The sequence below is a fragment of the Xenopus laevis genome, chromosome 5L, assembly GCF_017654675.1.
Source record: "Xenopus laevis strain J_2021 chromosome 5L, Xenopus_laevis_v10.1, whole genome shotgun sequence".
Classification (NCBI taxonomy): Eukaryota; Metazoa; Chordata; class Amphibia; order Anura; family Pipidae; genus Xenopus; species Xenopus laevis.
Window position 1 is genome coordinate 158,162,438 of NC_054379.1, and position 23,021 is coordinate 158,185,458.

At 39.9% G+C, this 23,021-nt stretch overlaps 1 protein-coding gene across 5 annotated transcripts in view; it reads right to left on the reverse strand.

Annotated features, from left to right (window-relative positions):
• The window catches only part of cd2ap.L (CD2-associated protein L homeolog), a 96,047-nt gene that overhangs the window by 58,086 nt on the left and 14,940 nt on the right, over positions 1-23,021 (reverse strand). For 2 of the 5 annotated variants that reach the window (XM_041562205.1, XM_041562208.1), the window contains exons 2-3: positions 11,714-11,874; positions 4,784-4,837 (exon numbers count right to left, since the gene is read on the reverse strand). In XM_041562205.1, coding sequence (XP_041418139.1) covers positions 4,784-4,837; positions 11,714-11,874 — 215 coding nt within the window. 5 annotated transcript variants of the gene reach the window in all.

Below are 23,021 nucleotides of genomic sequence, written 5' to 3' on the forward strand. Positions count from 1 at the left end.
AGCCAATCCGCTTCAGGACTCAACCTTATATCTCTTGTGAATGGGCGGGGGAGAATCTGCATCCACCCCAGGGAGTCAGTCTGGGTCAGCAGAGCCCATAAAGGCTGGGGCCCCATAAAGCTTGGGGCCCATAAAGACCAGGGCCTGAAGATCGAGCTCATAAAGACTGGGGCCTAAAGATTGGGGTCCATAAAGGCAGGGGCCTAAAGACCTGGGCCCATAAAGACAGGGGCCTAAAGGCCGGGCCCATAAAGACCAGGGCTCATAAAGGCCGGGGTCTAAAGATTGGGGCCGGGCCCATAAACACAGGGGGCCCATAAAGGCCAGGGCCTAAAGATAGGGGCCCATAAAGACAGGGGCCTAAAGATCTGGGCCCATAAACGCCGGGGCCGATAAAGGCTAGGCCCATAAAGGTCAAGGCCTATAAAGGCCGGGGCCCATAAAGGCCATGAACGATCACTTCTAAAACATTACATCTGGTATCACTTTCTTTATAAATAAAGATAACATGCAGTATCTTTCGAATTCTAGAAGAACATGAAATGCAGTGACACTAAGATCCCAGAATGAAACTTCACACAACAGTCTGTTCCATATCCAGGTATTACTTTTCCTAAATAAACTATTTGTATTAGAATTCTACTCTCCCTTTACGATCTTTCCAGGAATGGTCAACAAAATGCCCTTCAATTGTTTGAACTCTCATTACCAAGTTCCTCCAAATGCCCATTATCTGAAACCAGCATGTTAGATTGTCATACAGGAGACCATACCATTGGGCACACACAGAGATACAGTAATGAGAGCAGTCGGCTCAGAGCAGTGCAGTAAAACTCACGACACCAGTCTGAACCGCTTGTGCAGTGCAGCAAAAATGATTATTTAATGATTTTATTATGTTATATAATAGCTGATTCTTACTAACTTTTCAATTGGTCTTCATTATTTTTTATGTTTTTTTTTATTATTTGCCTTTATCTTCTGACTCTTTCCAACTTTCAAATGGGGGGTCACTGACCCCCATCTAAAAAAACAAAGGCTACAAATGTATTGTTATTGCTACTTTTTATTACTCATCTTTCTACTCTCCTCTCCTATTCATTTTCCAGTCTCTTATTCAAATGAATGCATGGTTGCTAGGGTCATTTGGACCTTAACAACCAGATTGCTAAAAAATGCAAACTGGAGAGCTGCTGAATAAAAAGCTAAATAACGCAAAAACCACAAATAATAAAAAATTAAAACCAACTGCAATTTGTCTCAGAGTCTCTCTCTACATCATACTAAAAGTTAATTTTAAGGTGACCAGCCCCTTTAAGAAGCTGAATTTTGTCTCTAACATCAGGCTGCCGGCCCCAAGTCACTTCCATCGGAAAATCTATTGTTTTTGAGGAAGGATGAGGTGTTTTAAAAGGGTAGTTCACCTTTAAATTAATTTTTTTTTTCTCCAGATTTCAAATGGGGGTCACTGACCCCATTTACAAACAAATGCTCTGTAAGGTTACAATTGTATGGTTATTGCTACTTTGTATTACTCATCTTTCTTTCCAAGCCCTCTCCTATTTATATTCCAGTCTCTTATTCAAATCAGTGCATGGTTGCTAGGGGAATTTGGACCCTGGCAACCAGATGGCTGAAACTGCAAACTGGAGAGCTGCTGAATAAAAAGCGAAATATCTCAAACCACAAATAATAAAAAAATGAAATCCAATTGCAAACTGTCTCACAATATCACTCTCTACATCATACTAAAAGTTATTTTAAAGGTGACAATTGTGGGCATCCCAGGCCTTATTGATGTGTGCACCGCGGGTCGTGCGGTTGCTGGCCAACGCCTGCAGAAAATCTGCTGGTGGGTCCGGGTGGAGCTCTTCTCCTGCTCTCCCCGCCCACGACCTAGTACTGCTGTCTTCCGGCGCTGGAATGTTTAGACTCCCGCCTGTGACATCACTGTGGGGCGGGCGCGTGTCTATAAAAAGAGGGCAGCAGCGGGCCCGAGCGCGGTTCGGGAGGGGGCGGGTTTGGGTCAGGTGCGGGTCGATAAATTCTCTACTCGCACATCACTAACAGGCCTGGTATTAGCGCTTGTACAAATGGCTACAGTTACAGCAGTCCTCTGGCTGGCTAAGAGAAGGAGGAATGGGAGATGCAGTTCAGCAACAGCTGCAACCCCTCAGTTTCAAAGTCCTCGGGACTTTTACAGTGAGATGTCGCAATGGGAGATTACAGCGATAACTAAACACAGTGTAACGAAACCTAAGAAATAGCTCTGCCTACGTCAGGATTCCTCCTGCGCACACATTAACCCATTAGTCAACATACAGGCTCTGCTTATTAAATCTCAGAGTGGCAAGATCTGCGTCTAATCGATTGTTCTTCCTAACGTGGATTAACCGCAGCCAAGGATATTGGGAGTTATAGTTCCACAGCAGCTGGAACAGTATAGAGCACTATTGAGCTAGTTCAAAAAATGATTGCTAACACACACAAGCATTTTACCGCCTATCAGGACACGGATTCACTTTTCAGTCTCTGCCTGTGCTCATTAGAGTAACCAGTATGGCTGCCTTCATACATTCAGATACGACTGGGACAGCCTGGATGTACAAAGTATGTAAAATCAAGGAAAATGTAAAATCGGGGAAATGTGTTAAAGTAACTTTTTCTACAAGTATATAAGCACAGGAGTGAGTTTTACTGACCTATAATATTTACTGTGTTAATAACAAGGGGTTGTTCACATTTGAGTTCATTTTTAGTATGATGTAGAGAGTGATATTCTGAGACAATTTGCAATTGGTTTTCATTTGTTATTATTTGTGGTTTTTGAGTTATTTAGCTTTTTATTCAGCAGCTCTCCAGTTTGCAGTTTCAGCCATCTGTTGCTTGGATCTAAATTGCCTTAGCAACCATGCAGCGATTTGAATAAGAGACTGGAACAGGAGAGGCCTGAATAGAAAGATGAGTAATAAAAAGTAACAATAACAAAAGATTTGTAGCCTTACAGAGTTTTTAGATGGGGTCAGTGACCCCCATTTGAAAGCTGAAAAGAGTCAGAAGAAGAAGGCAAATAACTGAAAAACTATATATATATATATATATATATATATATATATATATATATATATATATATATATATATATATATATATATATATAAAAAAAATAATGAAGATCAATTGAAAAGTTGCTTAGGATAGTCCATTTAATAACATACTAAAAGTTGACTTTAAGGTGACCCACCCCTTTAAGCATTGCTGCGTTAATGTTACACTATGGGGGGCATGTACAAGTCTCTCTGTCAGTCACATAAAAAAAATGAAAGCAATAAGTGATTGGTACAGGACTGTATAAGGGGCAGACTAATTGCAATTGACCATTTACAGGCAGAACCATGGCACAATATACATCTGATTAGTATTTTAAACCTCTTTATATCACAAATAATAACATTCATAGAGGGAAAAAATTCAGCATTTGGGAATGCTGATGTAAAATCCAGAAAAACAGATAAAATCCAGGAAATGCATTATAAATTGGTGGAACCACAAATAAAAAATTTAAAATGCGGGAAAACTTAAAATCAGGGGACTTAAAGGAGAACTAAGGCAACCACATCCCTTTAGCAGTAAAGATCTGTGTCTCCAAAGATGCCCCAGTAGCTCCCCATCTTCTTTTCTGCTGATTCACTGCACATGCTCTGTGCTGCTGTCACTTACTGAGCTTAGGGACCCACTCACAATATACAGTACACATAGAATAGAAATGTCACAATATAAGGCTGATTAGTAATTAATACAGATAATTACTACATGGCAGCACAGAAACCAGTGCAATTAGCATCAGAATTTAATAATCAGCAAACCTGTAGCATCAGCTTATATTACAGCCAGGGAAGCTCATTTTCTGCTGGATAATTAGTGACGAGCCCTAAGTTTAGCTTGTCAACAGCCAATCAGAGCCTACTGAGCATGTGAGTGTCACAGACACTTTCCAAGATGGTGACCCCCTGTGACAAGTTTGAAGTCCTGGATCATTGCTGCTATTGACAAGCTGAAACTTAAGCCTCGTGCAATAAGTTCACTATATAAAAATATGGCATTTTTAGCAATATTCATTTTTAGGGATTAGTTCTCCTTTAAAATCGAAGTGTCGAAAGAAGACCCCTATTGGAAGATTTTACTTTACAAGTAGATGTAATGTGACTAACTGTCGTTATATAATTTTAGAAGTGTGGATAATGTTATAGTACCATAATATTATAGACCTATTCTGTAGGTTGTTTAAACAGGTCCTTATGTAACAGTTCTTTATTATGTAAATTTATGTTATTGATGTAAGTTATGTCATTTATATGACTGTAATGTCTTTTGAAAAATTCCAATAAAAATTATTGAAAACTAAAATCGAAGTGTCGCTGTATCTATCTACACACACTGAGAGGACACAGTCATGCAGGGGTTAACCAGATGAAACCAATAAAAAGGGAACCCCTGGAGCCCCGTGGGACAACTAAAGGGAAAGCTCCCCATAAAAACCCAACAAGGCAATGCAGCCAAATAAAAAGTCTATAATGTGACACATAAAAATCACAAGGGAAGTGGAATCCTGGTTTCCGGATTCTGTGCCATACGGTGGCTGCTGCTTAAGGCCAGATACACGGGATGAGCCCAGAGATCAGCGACTCCAGGAAAAGACTGGGCAGTCGGAGGCTCTGGGCTGGAGTTAAACGTAAAGAATAGAAAGTTTGTAGCAGAAAGTAGTGAAGGAAAATGTCACTCACCACCAGGTCCAGAGACATGTTTGGCTGCTGCACACACCCAGCTGAGCTCGATGACTGTGGGAGTGGATAAGGAGAGAGGAGGAGGATTCCTGTATTAACATGACTTGCCTCCCGGCTTCAGGTAAGCGTTTGTTTGTTTTATCAGCCGCTCACTGATACAGACAGTGCCAGATCCGTGTGTGTGTGTGTGTGTGTGTGTGTGTGTGTGTGTGTGTGTGTGTGTGTGTGTGTGTGTGTGTGTGTGTGTGTGTGTGTGTGTGTGTGTGTGTGTGTGTGTGTGTTGTGTGTGTGTGTGTGTGTGTGTGTGTGTGTGTGTGTGTGTGTGTGTGTGTGTGTGTGTGTGTGTGTGTGTGTGTGTGTGTGTGTGTGTGTGTGTGTGTGTGTGTGTGTGTGTACCTGACAAACTAATGGAAATTGCCAGTTGTGTCTTAAAGGGACAGTTACACCAAAACATGAACTTTTTTTTTTAATTAATTCATTTATAATATACTGTAGCCCTGCACTGGTAAAACATTTTGATAGTTTCAGAAAGACTACTATTGTTTACATAAACAAGCCTCTGTGTAGCCATGGGGGCAGCCATTCAAGCACAGGATACACAGTAGATAACAGATAAGTACTACTATAGTTTACATAAACAAGCCTCTGTGTAGCCATGGGGGCAGCCATTCAAGCACAGGATACACAGTAGATAATAGATAAGTACTACTATAGTTTATATAAACAAGCTGCTGTGTAGCCATGGGGGCAGCCATTCAAGCACAGGATACACAGTAGATAACAGATAAGTACTACTATAGTTTATATAAACAAGCTGCTGTGTAGCCATGGGGGCAGCCATTCAAGCACAGGATACATAGTAGATAACAGATAAGTACTACTATAGTTTATATAAACAAGCTGCTGTGTAGCCATGGGGGCAGCCATTCAAAGGAGAAAAGGCTCAGGTTTACATAGTAGATAAGCTCTACAGTGGGATTTTTTTCAGTTAACTACCATTTAACCTGTGCCTTTTTCAGGCTGTCCCCATGGCTACACAGCAGCTTGTTTATATAAACTATAGTAGTACTTATCTGTTATCTACTGTGTATCCTGTGCTTGAATGGCTGTCCCCATGGCTACACAGCAGCTTGTTTATATAAACTATAGTAGTACTTATCTGTTATCTACTGTGTATCCTGTGCTTGAATGGCTGCCCCCATGGCTACACAGCAGCTTGTTTATATAAACTATAGTAGTACTTATCTGTTATCTACAGTGTATCCTGTGCTTGAATGGCTGCCGCCATGGCTACACAGCAGCTTGTTTATATAAACTATAGTAGTACTTATCTGTTATCTACAGTGTATCCTGTGCTTGAATGGCTGCCCCCATGGCTATACAGCAGCTTGTTTATATAAACTATAATTGTCTTTCTGAAGCAAACACACCAGTTTTACCAGCACAGGGCAACAGTACATGTTACTTTAATTTTTTACTTTAACAATTTTACTTTAAAACACTTTCATTATTTGGTGTTACTGTCCCAAAGGGGCTGTTCACATTCGAACACTTTTTTTCAGTTCAATTGTTTTCAGGTTGTTCCTCAAAAATAAAGACCTTTTCTAATTACTTTCCTTTTTTTTTATTTTTTGAAAATGTAAGTTAAATCTAAGTTTAAAGTTGAATGTTTGAGTCTGGCAGCTTAGTAATTCAGGTGCAGATTCTGAACTGAGACAAAGATAAGAAATATGTCAATTTAGAACAGTTTAAAGGGTCGGCGACCCCCCCTCCCAGAGCTGCTTTAGAAGATGAAAAATTAAACTTTACACTTCAATATGAGAAAAATAGTCACACACAAAAAGTAGAAAGTAATTGAAAAAAGTCTTTATTTCTGGTGCATGTGAAAACTAAACTGGAAAAAGTGTTGGAAGGTGAACACCCCCTTTTAAGGGTTAGTCCACACGAGGAGATTCAGGGAGATTGACGCCTGGCGACTAATCGACTCGTCTTCTGAGCGACAATCTCCCCGAACTGCCTCAGCGTGTTTTCCCATAGGCTACAATGAAAAGTCGCCTGCGCTAAAGCACACGCGACAATACGTTTTCAATAGTCGCCCAAAGTTTCCTCCACTTCGGGCGACTATTGAAAACGCATTGCCTCGTGTGCTTTAGCGCAGGCGACATTTCATTGTAGCCCATGGGAAAACACACTGAGGCAGTTCGGGGAGATAGTCGCTCAGAAGACGAGGCGATTAGTCGCCAGGCGACAAAATCTCCCCGAATCTCCTCGTGTGAACTAACCCTAAAGGAGTAGTAGCATTTGTACAGTAGGATTCATATTCAAACTCATTCTCCCCTTTCTGAGACTAGAAACAATGTAGCAGAAGGCAGTGGGGTGTTTATCAGCTGGATACTGCTACAACGTTTAAATATCTGCACCGCCAGGGCAGAAAACAGAACAGACAGCAAGACATTGTTATCATTAGCCAATATAATATGCTGCGCCCTGATACACAGTAAAAAAGTCAACCTTTGTCCCATATGTTGTTGCCACAGGTGAATATAAATGGATTTTCTGTACAAATTTCCAATACAGGTTTGGGACCTGTTATATAGAATGCTCCGGACCCAAGGTTTCCGGATAAGGGAGGTTTCCATAATTTGGAACTTCATACCTTGAGTTAGCTAAAAGTCACTTAAATATTTAATAAACCCAATAACATTGTTTCCCCACCAATGAAGATTAATTATAATTATTAGATCATTAGTTGGGATCAACTACAGGTATGGGATCTGTTCGGGACCTGGGGTTTTCTGGATAACGGATCTTTCCATAACATGGATCTTCATACCGTAAGTCTACTAGAAAATTACGTAAACATGAAATAAACAAAAAAGGATTGTTTTACCTCCAATAAGGATTAATTATATCTTAGTTGGGATCAAGTAAAAGCTACTGTTTTATTATTATAGAAAAAATATATCTTTTTTTTTTTTTCATTTGGATTATTTGAATAGAATGGAGTCTATTGGAGGCAGCCTTTCTGTAATTCTGAGCTTTCTGGATACAAGGTTTCCAGATAACGGATCCTATACCTTTACAAGGTACAGTTTTATTATTACAGAGAAAAAGGAAATAGGTTTTAAAAATGTGAATTATTTAATTATAATTATTTAATCCAGAGCTTTCTGGATAATGGGGTTTCCAGATAATGGATCCTATATCTGTACTAGGAAAATTTTCCATATGAAAAAAAAGAAAAAGCTAAACTATGATATGCCCCAAGCAAAGCTCCTCCCCCAGGTTCCTAGTGCCCCTTAAAGGAGAAGCAAAGGCTAAAATTAAGTAAGTTTTATCAGAAAGGTCTATATAAATACACCAGTAAACCCTCAAAGTAATGCTGCTCTGAGTCCTCTGTCAAAAGAAACACAACATTTCTTTCCTTCTATTGTGTACTCATGGGCTTCTGTATCAGACTTCCTGTTTTCAGCTTAAGCCTCCAGGGCTAGGGCTTGAGCATGCTCAGTTTGCTCCTCTCTCTCTTTTTCCTCCTCCTTCCTCCCCGCTGTAATCTGAGTCCAGAGCTAAGAGTGAGCAGGGAGAGATTCAGGCAGGAAGCAATGTCACATCAAGCTAATATGGCAGCTGCTATCCTAAACAAACAGATGTTTACACTGGTATGGTAAAGCATTCTGCAGAATAAATATAGTCTTATAGCTTGCACTATTGTGACTAATTATTGGCAATACACTGCTTCGGTGGCTTCCCTTTTCCTTCACCAGACCACTGCCGGGCTGATAGCAAACACACTCAATTAATAAACCGGACTTTTGCCTCAACGTAAAAAAAAATTTGCTAACAATAAACTACTGGTTAAATCTTATAGTACGGCTTGGCCACTTGAATCCTTATTATTCACCAACTTGTCCTTTAATCTGAAGCCAATTTGTTGCTTCCAATGATCCAGAGCCTGACAACTTCTACATGTAGTGGCAGTGAGAATGCCCTGTTCACTTTATGGCCCCACACCCCCAACATTAACTCCCAAAAACACTAGTGGGGGTCTTAAGGGGGATATTGTCCCAATGGAGGGGAATGTGCAATATATGCCGTCCTCAGTACACTCAGAGAGAAGCAGGAATTTTGTCTGTTCTAGGGATGCACTGAATCCAGGATTCGGTTAGGGATTCTGCCTTTTTCAGCAGGATTCGGCCGAATCCTTCTTCCCGACCGAACCCAAATTTCCATATGTAAATTAGGGGCGGGGAGGGAAATTGTGTAACTTTTTGTCACAAAACAAGGAAGTAAAAAATGTTTGCCCCTTCCCACTCCTAGTTTGCATATGCAAATGAGGATTCAGTATTCGGCCGAATCTTTCGCAAAGGATTCGGGGGTTTGGCCGAATCCAAAATAGTGGATTGGTTGCATCCTTAGTCTGTTCGGGTAATAGAAGACAAAGAAAGGGCACACTGAGTGGTTATTATAATCACTTGGGGGTGTCCAACATTTGGCACCCCACAGCGATTTTAACTTTCATTCTGCTTTAACGGGGTTGTTCACCTTTAAGTTAACTTATAGGGGTAGATTTATCAAAGAGTGACGTTAGAGATCTCCAAAGTCCACAGAGTGAAATACCGCCTCACTCATTCATTTCTATGGGATTTTTAAAGGCATATTTATTAAATAGTGAACTTTCACTATCACCCTTTGATAAATACGCCTTTAAAAATCCCATAGAAATGAATGGAGAGAGGCGGTATTTCACTCTGCAGACTGTGAAGATTCTAACTTCACTCTTTGATTAATGTACCCCTTAGTATGTTATAGAACAGCCAATTCTAAGACTTCTTCATTTTTTTTTAGTTTATGAATGATTTGCCTTTTTCTTCTGACTCTTTTCAACTTTCAAACGGGGGTCACTGACCCCATCTAAAAAACCAAATGCTCTGAGGCTACAAATGTATTGTTATTGCTACTTTTTATTACTCGTCTTTCTATTCAGGCCTCTCCTATTCATATTCCAGTCTCTTATTCGAATCAGTGCATGGTTGCTAGGGGAATTTGGACCCCAGCAACCAGATTGCTGACATTACAAAGTGGAGAGCTGCTAAATAACAGAAATACCACAAATAATAAATAATGAAAACCAATTTCAAAGTGTCTCAGAATATCACTCTCTACATCATACTAAAAGTTATCTCAAAGGTGAACAACCGCTTTAAGTCTCTGGTGTGAATGAGCCCTGAATGTCTGTAGAATAAACTGCATTGTCCCAGCGGTATCGTACGGTCTCATCATCTGACTGCATTTATTAAAAAAACACACTTGGGACTTCAATATGACCTCAGTAAAATATGTTCCAATCTCTGCATTGAGAGCAATGTGTGGTTGCTAGGGTAATTTGGACCCTAGAAACCAGATTGCTCAATTCACAAACTGCTGAATAAAAAGCTAAATAACTCAAAAACCACAAATAATAAAAAATGAAAACCAATAGCAAATTGTCTCAGAATATCACTGTCTACATCCTACTAAAGGTTAACTCAAAGGTGAACAACCCCGTTAATAAATATAAACATAATTTATCTTGAAGTAAGAGTGTTATCTGTACCCACTAGGTGGCACCGCAATCTAAAGAGATGTCAATACACTAGAAAAACACTACAGTGATTCAATCAATATCAATCAGTATTCAAACTACGCTAGATTTCCCCAGGAGCCAGACAGAAGGTAGGAGTACAAATAAAAGATAGATAAATAGGTTGCCTGACACGTGAATGACACACAGTGCTTGCAGTTCAAGTCAATGGGAAGTGATCCTGAGCAGGTAGTAACATATGTAACCTAATAGATAGCTTTAAGAAGGGGTTGGATGGTGTTTAGCAAGTGAGGGAATACAGGGATATGGGAGATAGATCATAGTACAAGTTGATCCAGGGACTGGTCCCATTGCATCTTGGAGTCAGGAAGGATTTTTTTCCCCCAAGTGGAGTTTTTTGCCTTCCTCTGGATCAACTAGCAGTGAAGCTCCCCATAGACGTGACGATTCTTCTTACCGAACGACCGATTTTAGGGAAGTCCGACCAATCCCTCGAAATTATCGTGCGGTTAGTGGGATTGGAACGATCGTACATCTTACGATTTTCCAAAAAATCTTTGTAGGTCCCAGTACAATCTATCGATGTTTGCAGGGCCCAGCAGGCAGCTCCCCTTTGTTTTCCTGGCAAATTGGTCTTTTTAGTTGATGGTCAATTCGTACAATCATACGATCGTTCCGAGAAAATCGTGGTCTCACGATGAGGATCTGATCTTTTAAAAATCTCAACATCTATGGCCAGCTTTAGGCAGGTTTCTATACAGACTTAAAGGGGTTGTTGACCTTCAATCAAATAGATGTTTTCAGATATAAATAATTACTTTTTCCAATTACTTTCTATGTGTCACTGTTTTTCTAATATTGAAGTGGAAAGTGTCATTTTTCAGCAGCTCTGGGAGGGGGGGGTCGCCGACCCTGTAAACTGTACCAAATTGATACATTTAGTTGATACATTTCTTGTCTTTGTCCCTGCTGAGCAGAATCTCTGAGTTTCATTACAGGCAGCTGTTAGAATTGATACAATAGTTGCTAATACTCCAGAGATGCTGCTGAGAAATGGATCAACTAAATGTTGCAGAATTGTAACAGTTCAGAGTCTGCACCTGAATTACTGAGCTGTCAGACTCAAACACCAGAGATACAAACATTCAACTTTAAAGTTAGATTTTGGAAAAACAGTAAAAAAATAAATAAAAATAAATAAATAATGGAAAGTAATTGGAAAAAGTCTTTATTTCTGGGGACAATCTGAAAACAAGTGAAAAAAGTGTTTGGAAGGTGAACAACCCCTTAACAGGTTGAATTTGATGGACCTAACTTATTATGTAGCCCTACTCTGACACTTCACTTACCTTTACAAAATTATCAGGAAAGGCTCCCCTTTTACCGTTGACTTCTCCCTCCAGCCAGCCGTCCTCTTCCAGCTTGTTAACATTCTTGATGATGTCTCCCACTCGTATCGTCAGCTCGTCCTCATTTACAGCATCATAGTCGTATTCCACAATGTATTCCACTGAAACAACAGCAAAACATACCCAATTCAGTCATCTTTCTCACTAAAGATCCGTCGGCTTGCTTTTAACTAGTGGGGGGCACATTTCTAGGCTAGCCAGTGATGAAGATGAGGTCGCTAAAATCAATATTTAAATGGATACTGTCATGGGAAAAAAAATGTTCAAAACACATCAGTTAATATTGCTAAACCAGCAGAATTATGCACTGAAATTTCTCTCAAAAGGGCAAACAGATTTTTTCATATTTAGTTTTGAAGTCTGACATGGGGCTAGACATATTGTCAGTTTCCCAGCTGCCCCCAGTCACGTGACTTGTGCTCTGATAAACTTCAGTCACTCTTTACTGCTGTACTGCAAGTTGGAGTGATATCACCCCCTCCCTTCCCCCACAGCAGCCTAACAACAGAACAATGGGAAGGTAACCAGATAGCAGCTCCCTAACACAAGATAACAGCTCCCTGGTAGATCTAAGAACAGCACTCAATAGTAAAATCCAGGTCCCACTAAGACACATTCAGTTACATTGAGTAGGAGAAACAACAGCCTGCCAGAAAGCAGTTCCATCCTAAAGTGCTGGCTCTTTCTGAAAGCACATGACCAGGCAAAATGACCTGAGATGCACCTACACACCAATATTACAACTAAACAAATACACTTGCTGGTTCAGGAATGATATTTTATATTGTAGAGTGAATTATTTGCAGTGTAAACAGTGTCATTTAGAAATAAAAACTACATCATAAAAATCAAGACAGAATCCCTTTAAGTGTGAATGATACTGCAGTTGTCTTTATTGTTCAATATACATATTTTATTATCCGATATTTCGGATTATTGTACAGGTATGGGATCCGTTATCCGGAAACCCATTATGCAGAAAGCTCCAAATTACGGAATCATTTAATCCAAATGATTAAAAATGGTTTCCTTTTTCTGTGTAATAATAAAACAGTAACTTGTACTTGATCCCAACTAAGATATAATTAATCCTTATTGGACGCAAAACCAGCCTATTGGGTTTATTTAATGTTTACATGATTTTCTAATAGACTTAAGGTATGAAGATCCAATTTATGGAAAGAATCGTTTCTGGAAAACCCCAGGTCCCGTACCTTTACCCAATATTGTGTACATTTTAACTGTATTAAACTACAGAGTATTTGTTTGCTGCTCTAACGACTCTGGCAATAACATGATCGCCCCATGTTTGTACATACCAGGCATATTATGAACCACAAATGTCTACCGGTAAGATCAGTGAGCTATAGCTATGAATCATGGTCTTATTGTTTACATTTATGGTAATGTGTTTCTGGTAGCCAAATCTGATTGCATTTTAGTTTTTGTTGACATTTCTTTCTGTATTGGAGACTTGAGGACATGAAAGCTCTGCTTTGTGCCATGTTATAGGTAGAATCAGAGGTAGAACGAGAGAGGTAGAACGAGAGAGGTAGAAAGAGAGAGGTAGAAAGAGAGAGAACGAGAGAGGTAGAATGAGAGGTAGAACGAGAGAGGTAGATCGAGAGAGGTAGAACGAGAGAGGTAGAACGAGAGAGGTAGAACGAGATAGAACGAGAGAGGTAGAACGAGAGAGGTAGAACGAGAGAGGTAGAAAGAGAGAGGTAGAAAGAGATAGAACGAGAGAGGTAAAACGAGAGGTAGAACGAAAGAAGTAGAACGAGAGAGGTAGAACGAGAGAAGTAGAACGAGAGAAGTAGAACGAGAGAAGTAGAACGAGAGAAGTAGAACGAGAGAAGTAGAACGAGAGAAGTAGAACGAGAGAGGTAGAATGAGGTAAAACGAGAGGTAGAAAGAGAGAAGTAGAACGAGAGAGGTAGAATGAGAGAGGTAGAACGAGAGAGGTAGAATCAGAGGTAGAACCAAACAAACTTCTGCCCATTACAAACTGACTTTGAATATCACTCTCTCTATAATAATAAGTTAATTAAAAGGTGAACAACCCTTTTAAGACTGATCTGCCCCCAGGAGGTGTATCAGTCAGAACTTATTGCAGTGTAATCATTGGTGCGGAGCACAAACTGCAGGTGGTGGCGCTGTTCCATGGCAGCCTTTGGGCAGCTCTGCCTCCTGGCAGCACAGGTGAGAAATGTTACTACAAGTGACACATCTACAATTTTCAATTTACTTTTGAAGGTGACTCTATTTTATCTAAATAATCCAATTTTTTTAAAATTATTTCCCTTTTCTCTATAATAATAAAACAGTACATTGTACGAGAGTGAAACTAAGATTATAATTAATCTTTATTGGAAGCAAAACCAGTCTATTGGGGTTATTTAATGTTTACATGATTTTCTTGTAGACTTTAGGTATGGAGATCCAAATTATGGAAAGATCTGTTATCCAGAATACCCCTGGGCATTGTGAATAATGGGTCCCATACCTGTATGTAGCATCATTGGGAAGAAAAAGATACATTTTGACAATGGTCCAACTTCCCGTTGGACAATGATATAAGAGCATTGCTCATGCATTGTGGGAAGAAAGAGGAAGGAATACTCATAGGTTATGTCTGACCAATTATTCACTAGATGTGATTCACTGGCCACTGATAACAATCCACTGCAGAGTATTATGGGACAGTGTTTGCTGAACAGTGGCTTTTGTGGTTAAAGATTTATTTCCGTTGCGAGCCAGAGATGATACTTGTTACATTCTTCCCATCAGAAATCACAGCTGCAAGTGCGTCCGGATACCGATGCTTTGTCTGTGCTGTCACTTTTGGCAGAGGTTAAAAATAATCTGTTACCAAAATCTTCTACTTTACATTGTTTTTAAATATTCGTCCTTAGATTAAATGATCTTCTAGTATGATGTAGACAGTAATATTCTGAGACAATTTGCAATTGGTTTTCATTTTTTAATAACTGTGGGATTTGAGTTATTTAGCTTTTTATTCAGCAGCTCTCCAGTTTGCAAGTTAAGTAATCTGGTTGCTAGGGTCCAAATTACACTAGCAACCATGCATTGATTTGAATAAGAGACTGGAAGATGACTAGGAGAGGCCTGAATAGAAAGAGGAGTATTAAAAAGTAGCAATAACAATATATGTGTAGCCTTACAGAGCATTTGTTTTTAGATGGGGTCAGTGACCTCCATTTGAAAGCTGTAAAGTCAGAAGAAGAAGGCAAATAATTCAAAAACTATAAAAAATAAATATGGCAATATGAAAAGTTGCTTAGAATTAGCCATTCTGTAGCATACTAAAAGTTAGCTTAAAGGTGAACCGCACCTTTAAATTTAGCATTTTCATGCCAAAATTCCGTTCATTCCTTTTAGCTCATGACAAGTATGTGGGGCTATGGAAATGGTGTAATAGTCGCCCTGTTATAGTCATGGGGGTTTGCAGGGCAAAAAATATATATTAGTAGGCATATTATCGGGCTGTGTGTAGAGCCCCCGATGGGCTTTCCCGATCGATATCTGGACAAAAGTCGGGCCGATGCCGATCGGGCAGGTAAGAAGATCCAGTCGCGGCCACATCTTTTCGTTGATGCGGTCCCGCGATGAAACCGCCCGTTTGGTCTCCATTCTGATCCAATTGTTGGGCCTCTAGGGTCCACAATCGGATCAGCCCGATATCGCCCACTTCAATGTGGACATATCGGGAAGTAGTGTTGCTAACCGGCCGGTATTTTACCGGCCTAGCCGGTAAAACACCTGCCAAGGCCGGGTCCTTTAGACAAATTCAGCATCTTATCTGCATGTGTGTGGGGCCCTCAGATGGGTCCACTAGACCAGTATATGGGCGAAAATTTCTCTGTTAAGGTTTATCAGTTTTATTGCTATTGGGTCATTGGTATATTGGAAAGGAGCACATTTGCACTGTCATGTCGTTCACTTTTCAAACTACATGTACGGGATCTGTTATTCAGAAACACGTTATCCAGAAAGCTCAGAATTACTGGAAACCTGTCTCCCATAGACTCCATTTTAAACTAGGGATGCGCCGAATCCACTATTTGGGATTCGTTCGAATCCCAGAATCTGGCCAAATACTGAACCAAAGAAAAAATGGGGACATTGTTAACTTCCTTGTTTTGTGACAAAAAAAGTCACGTGATTTCCCGTCCCATCCCTAATTTACATATGCAAATTAGGATTCCGATTTGGTTCAGCCAGGCACAAGGATTTGCCCGAATCCTGCTGAAAAAGGCCGAATCCTGGATACGGTGCATCCCTATTTTATACAAAATATTGTTTAACAACAAAAAAAGTGTTTGAAAATAAATTCCTTTTTCTCCGTAATAAGAAAACAGTATCTTGTGATTGATCCCAGTTAAAGTGGACCTGTCACCCAGACTAATGTAATAAAATAGTATTTTGAATAATTTTTTTGGGTGACGGGTCCCCTTTAAAGGGGACCCGTCACCCAAACAAAATTATCCAAATCCTATTTTATCATGTTAGTCATTCAAAATGAACTTTAATTACACTGTATAAATTATTTGAATATTGTTTCCATCAGTCTGGGAACTCATAATTATAGCAACCAGGAAGGAGCCATTTTGTGGACACTGTTATTAAGGCAAGCCTTGTATCATCTCAGAATCTTGTTTGTGCACCATGGGACAGGGACCCAATGTCCATCCCCATGCACTGATTACACAATTAAATCGTTAAGAGAGTTGGGGGAATGTAGGGAGAGCGGTGACATCTAGGAAGTGCTGAATGGAAAGTGAAAGTAATTGCTTGCCCCGCCTCTATGCCTAGGCATAGAGGCGGTTTAGGAAATACTTGATTGACAGCTGATATTTTTAAATGAGTTTACAACAGCTATGAGTGCTTTAATAAAAAAAAGAAATTGGATTTCATATTTAATTTAAGAAGGACTTTTATTATACAGATTTTTATGTCTGGGTGACGGGTCCACTTTAAGAGATATCAATACTTATTGGACCCAAAATAATCATTTTTGGTTTATTAACGTTTAAATGATTTTTTTGATTTCCTTTTTCTGTGTAATAATAAAACAGTAGCTTGTACTTGATCCCAACTAAGATATAATTAATCCTTATTGGAAGCAGAACAATGCTGCTGGGTTTATTTCATATTTAAATGATTTTCTGGTATGAGGTATGAAGATTCAAATTGCAGAAAGATCCATTATCTGGAAATCCCCAGGTCCTGAACATTCTGGATAACTTGTTCCATACCTGTACTTAATCCCAATTAAGAGATAATCCGTATTCAAGGCAAATCCTTTTTGACTTATTAACTTTTAAATGAATTTTTAGCAGACTAAAAAGTACAGGTATGGGACCTGTTATCCAGAATGCTCGGGACCTGGGGTTTTCCGGGTAAGGGATCTTTCTGTAATTTGGATCTTCATACCTTAAGTCTACTAGAAAACCATGTAAACATGAAATAAACCCAACAGACTGGTTTTGCTTCCAATAAGGATTAATTATATCTTAGTTGGCATCAAGTACAAGCTGTTTCATTACTACACAGAAAAAGGAAATCATTTTAAAAAAAAACATCTGGATTATCTGGCTAAAATGGAGTCTATGGGAGACAGCCTTTCCGTAATTTGGAGCTTTCTGCATAATGGGTTTCCGGATAACAGATCCCATACCTGTATTAGGTATGGAGATCCAAATTACGGAAAGACCCCTCCATCCAGAAAGTCTCTTGTCCTGAGCATTCAGGATAACCAGTGGCATACCTGTAATTTATAGAAATATACGGCATGAAAATGACTATAAATACACCCCAATAAAAGGCTATTGGATATTACACACCTACAAAAGGCCTGCTGGGTTAGTCATGTTCTATAAAGCAGTGGGTCGGGTACCCCTGCAAAAAAAGCGGGCACCCTGCGGAATGAGGGGAGGATTTTCAGGTGCAGGTATAGATGCGGGTCTGCGGGTCTCATCTAAATTTCTTATCTTATGTAATATTGTCTATATTTTACTCCTTTTAAAGTTTTACAAAACTTGTTTCTGTCCCCGTCCACTTCTGATGACGCCACTTCCGATCTGCAGCACCATCACTTCCTGTTTGATGGTGGTCGGTGGGTTGCGGGCAAGGCAGTTGCAGGTCTGGGTCGGGTAGTGGATCAAAGTGAGTAAATATGCAGGTTGCGGTTCGGGTCGTGGGTTCAGGTCTTAGAAATTGGTTCCGCGCAGGACTCTAGATGTAGGTACCTGAGCCGGGGAGTTATTTATGCATCCTATGTGCTGGTGTTGCGGTTTGACATGTGAGACTGGTGCCCCATGTACATATAAATTACATGTAGTACATCAGACATTGTTCCAGGACCTTTGATGAGCTATTAGCACCCTTACACCTAGGTGTATGAATTATGTAAGGCAGGTGTAACAGGATATTGCGTCCCATGTGCACCCTTGTGGTTCTTTGCACCCAGTTGTGGCTCATATAGAGAAAGGAAAGATCTGCTTTAGCTTTTTCATTCTCTTCACATTCTGACTTTACCTGTCAAACATCTCCTAGGCACTTACTACTTTATTTCCTTCACAGACTGTGGTACAACAGGGCGCATGCTCTGCAATCACACCGACGTGTATACTTTGCCTTTAGTCTAGCTTTGGTATCGTTCCAGATGTGTAACCCGGTGGTAGAGGAGCAACCACTTGCAAACAAGATGCAAATACTGGTTATGCACAATCTAGCTCTTTCATACACGGATTGTTATTAAAACCAAAAACATCAGCTGTTGATCAGTCAACAGAGAATGCCTTAAAGGGGTGGTTTAACTTTAAGGGGAATTTTTATCAAAGGTCGAGGTGAATTTTCGTACTTCAACTAGGGAATAGTCCGAATTCAATTCTAATTTGAGAAAAATTAAAAAATTAGAATATCGAACTTATCATGTACTGTCTCTTTAAAAATTGGACTTCGACCATTTGCCATCTAAAACCTGTCGAATTGCTGTTTTAGCCTATGGTGAACCTCCTAGAACCTATGTGGAGTCAATTGGTGGACTTTGAAAAATCAAAGTTTTTTGGGGGAGAACTTCAAATCGAATTCGAATGCGCTATTCCTTCGATTCGAATTCTGCATAATACGGACCTATTCAATCGAAAACTGACCTATTCGAACAAAAAATAAATAAATAAATAAAACTCCGACTTAATCTATTTTAATTTGAAGTTTTTTTGAATTCGACATTCGACCCTTGATAAATATGCCCCTAAGTGAACTTTTAGTATGCTATAGAATGGTCAGTTCTAAGTAACTTTTCAATTGGTCTTCTTTTTTTTCTTTCATTATAGTTTTTGAATTATTTGCCTTCTTCTGACTCTTTCCAGCTTTCAAATGGGGGTCACTGACCCCATCCAAAAAAAACAAATGCTCTGTAAGGCTACAAATGTATTGTTAATGCTACTTTTTATTACTCATCTTTTTACTCAGACCCTCTCCTATTCCAGTCATTTATTTATATCAATGCATGGTTACTAGCATAATTTGGACCCTAGCAACTAAAATGCTGAAATTATAAAGTGGAGAGCTGCTAAATAACTCAAAAACCACAACTAATAAAAAATGAAAACCAATTGCAAATTGTCTCAGAATATCACTCTCTATGTCATACTAAAAGTTAATATAAAGGTAAACCACCCCTTTAGACATGCAGTATGGCAGCTCCTTTATGTATAAAAAATATAATAACTGGACATCAAAGCCTTGTGTACACACACTATGCTTCATATAATATCGTCTACGGCGCATGTAGTGATTTGGGAAGGGGTAAAATGTGGCAAAACCCCTAATTCTGCTCCAGTGTTAGCAATGCTCCAGCAAAAATACAGGTATGTGATCCCTTATGTGTAAACTCAAAGTTCTGAATTACCGCAAGGCTGCCTCCCATAGGCTCCATTTTATCCAAAAAATCCAAGTTTTTAAAAATGATTTCCTTTTTTTTGTAATAATAAAACAGTAGTTTGTACTTGATCCCAACTAAGATATAATTAATCCTTATTGGAAGCGAAACCAGCCTATTGGGTTTATTTAATGTTTACATGATTTTCTAGTAGACTTAAGGTAAAAAGATCCGAATTACGGAAAGATCCCTTATCCGGAAAAACCTTGTCGCATCCATTCTGCATAACCTGGTCCCATACCTGTACCTGCAATTGCCATAGTGGCCATATATGAGCCGTTCTCTCATCCATCTCATCATCTATTCTTAGCCCAATACATTTTGGTATTTGTTTTGTTTTCCTTCACATAAACACTGCACGGGTCACACACACACACCAGACAGGTTCTGCCAGTTCTACACTAACACAATTATTCAAGGTTTCAGTAGGGAGATCCCCAGAGATCTCAGTGTTTGATATTGTCATTACTAACCAGCCCCCAAACATGTGAAAGAGCAGATGATAGGAAATCACTGGTGTGAAAGGGATGGTTCAACTATAAGTTGACTTTTAGTAGAATTCTAACCAACTTTTCAACTGGACTTGATTTTTTCTTTTTCATAGTTTTTTAATTATTTGCCTTCGTCTTCTTCTTTTGATTCTTTCCAGCTTTCCAATGGTCACTGACCCCATCTAAAAAAGAAATGCTCTGTAAGGGTAAGGGCACACACTAAGATTCGGGGAGTTTTAGTCGCCCCGGCGAAAATTGCCTCTTCTTTGGGCAACTAATCTCCCGAACGCCTTCCCTCTGTCTTGTGCCGGCTATACGAATCGTCGCATGTGCCATGCCGCAGGCCACTTTTCATTATAGCCGGCGCAAGACAGAGGGAAGGCATTCAGGGAGATTAGTCGCCGCAAAAACGATGCGATTAGTTGCCAGACGACCAAGTCTCCCCAAATCGCCAGGTGTGCCCTTACCCTTAGGCTACACATTTATTGTTATAACTGCTTTTCTATTACTTTTTATTCAGCCCTCCCCTATTCATATTCCAGTCTCTTCAATCAGTGCATGGTTGCTAGGGTAATTTGAGCCCTAGCAACCAGATTGCTGAAACTGCATGCTGGAGAGCTGCTGAATAAAAAGCTAAATAACTCACAAGCCACAAATAATGAAAAATGAAATCCAATTGCAAATTGTCTCAGAATATCCCTCTCTACATCCTACTAAATGTTAACTCAAAGGTGAACAACCCTTTTAGGGCAGAGACACACGCTCAGATTCGTGGAGATTAGTCATCCAGCGTCAAATTGCCTCTTCTTCAGGCGAATAATCTCCCCGAACTGCCTCCTGCCGGCTAGAATGTAAATCGGTGCACTTCGTTTTCCGAAATCAACCAAAGTTAACTCAGGAGGAAACTTCGGGCGACTTCAGAAAACAAAGCGCTCCGAATGCCATCCTGCCGGCAGTTTAGATTCTAGCCTGTGGGAGGCAGTTCCAGGAGATTAGTCGCCCGAAGAAGAGACGATTTGTCGCCTGGCGACTAATCTCCCCGAATCTTCTCGTCTGTCTCTGCCCTTAAGGGCACCAGTACAACAATCTGTTCGAGCATTGGGCCTGTCTGTATGTAACTAAAGCTGGCCACAGACGCAAAGATCTGATCGTACAAATCAACGTACGATATGACTTCCCCATCTCCCGACCTGCCACTAACCATTCCGAAAAAATAAAGTAGAAAAGAACAGATCAGCCGATGTTCTGCCCCTGACAGCAATCGTAAATGTCGGAACTCTCCTCCTCAATTCGTACAATCGGATCTTTGCGTCTATGGCCAGCTTAAGTCTTATCCTGTGATGTACAATGACTGAGGGATGCTGGGAGTTGCAATTTAGGAATATTTTAGCAGGTTAATATCTGATCTATTTTGGGTGCACCTATAAACTGGCTTGTTCCCACCTTCCTTTATAAAAGACAAAATAATGTCTGCCGCTGCCCATAATGACAGCTATGCCGTGATGCCGCAACATGAGAGTCACAATAAATATTATTCCACTCTGACAGACGGCCTTTTGTTCTGCCCCAGAGCCTGATGTATTTATGTATCGGTTTAGCCTCACCCACCGTGTGTCAACAACACAGAGGTGACATGGAAGGATTGCGCAAAAGCAATTCTGATATTTACACTCTTTATTGGTGCTTCAGGAGTGACATTATAGCCGCAGTTTAAAGGGGTGCTTCAGCTTTAAAGGGATACTGTCATAGGAATTTTTTTCCAAAACACATCAGTTAAAGGGGACCCGTCACCCAAAAAAATTATTCAAAATCCTATTTTATCAGATTAGTCAAGCAAAATTAACTTTAATTACACTATATAAATTATTTGAATCTTGTTCCCTTCAGTCTGGGAATTCATAATTATAACAAGCAGGCAGGAGCCATTTTGTGGACACTGTTATTAAGACAAGTCTTGTATCATCTCAGAATCTTGTTTGTGCACCAGAATGGGGGACCCAATGTCCATCCCCATGCCCTGGCCACACAGTTATATGGTAAAGAGAACTGGGGGAATGTGTGGAGAGCAGTGACATCTAGGAAGTGCTGAATTGAAAGTGAAAGTAATTGTCTGCCCCGCCTCTATGCCACAGGCATAGAGGAGGGGCAGACAATATTTGATTGACAGCTGAGATTTGTAAATGAGCTTACAACAGCTATGAATGCTTAAATAAAAAATAGAAATTGGATTTCATGTTTAATTTGAAAAGGACTTTTATTATACAGATTTTTGTGTCTGGGTGACAGGTCCACTTTAATAGTGTTGCTCCAGCAGAATTCTGCACTGAAATCCGGTTTTCAAAAGCATAAACATATTTTTTTATATTTAATTTTTAAATCTGACATGGGGCTAGACATATTGTCAATTTTCCAGCTGTCCCTAGTCATGTGACTTGTACTCTGATAAACTACAGTCACTCTTTACTGCAAGTTGGAGTCATATAATCCCATCCCTTTCCTCCCCAGCAGCCTAACAACAGAACAATGGGAAGGTAACCAGATAGCAGCTTCCTAACACAAGATAACAGCTGCCTGGTAGATCTAAGAACAACACTCAATAGTAAAATCCAGGTCCAACTGAGACACATGCAGTTACATTGAGTAGGAGAAACAACAGCCTGTCAGAAAGCAGTTCCATCCTAAAGTGCTGGCTCTTTCTGAAAGCACAAGACCAGGCAAAATGACCTGAAATGCACCTACACACCAATATTACAACTAAAAAACGACACTTGCTGGTTCAGGAATGATA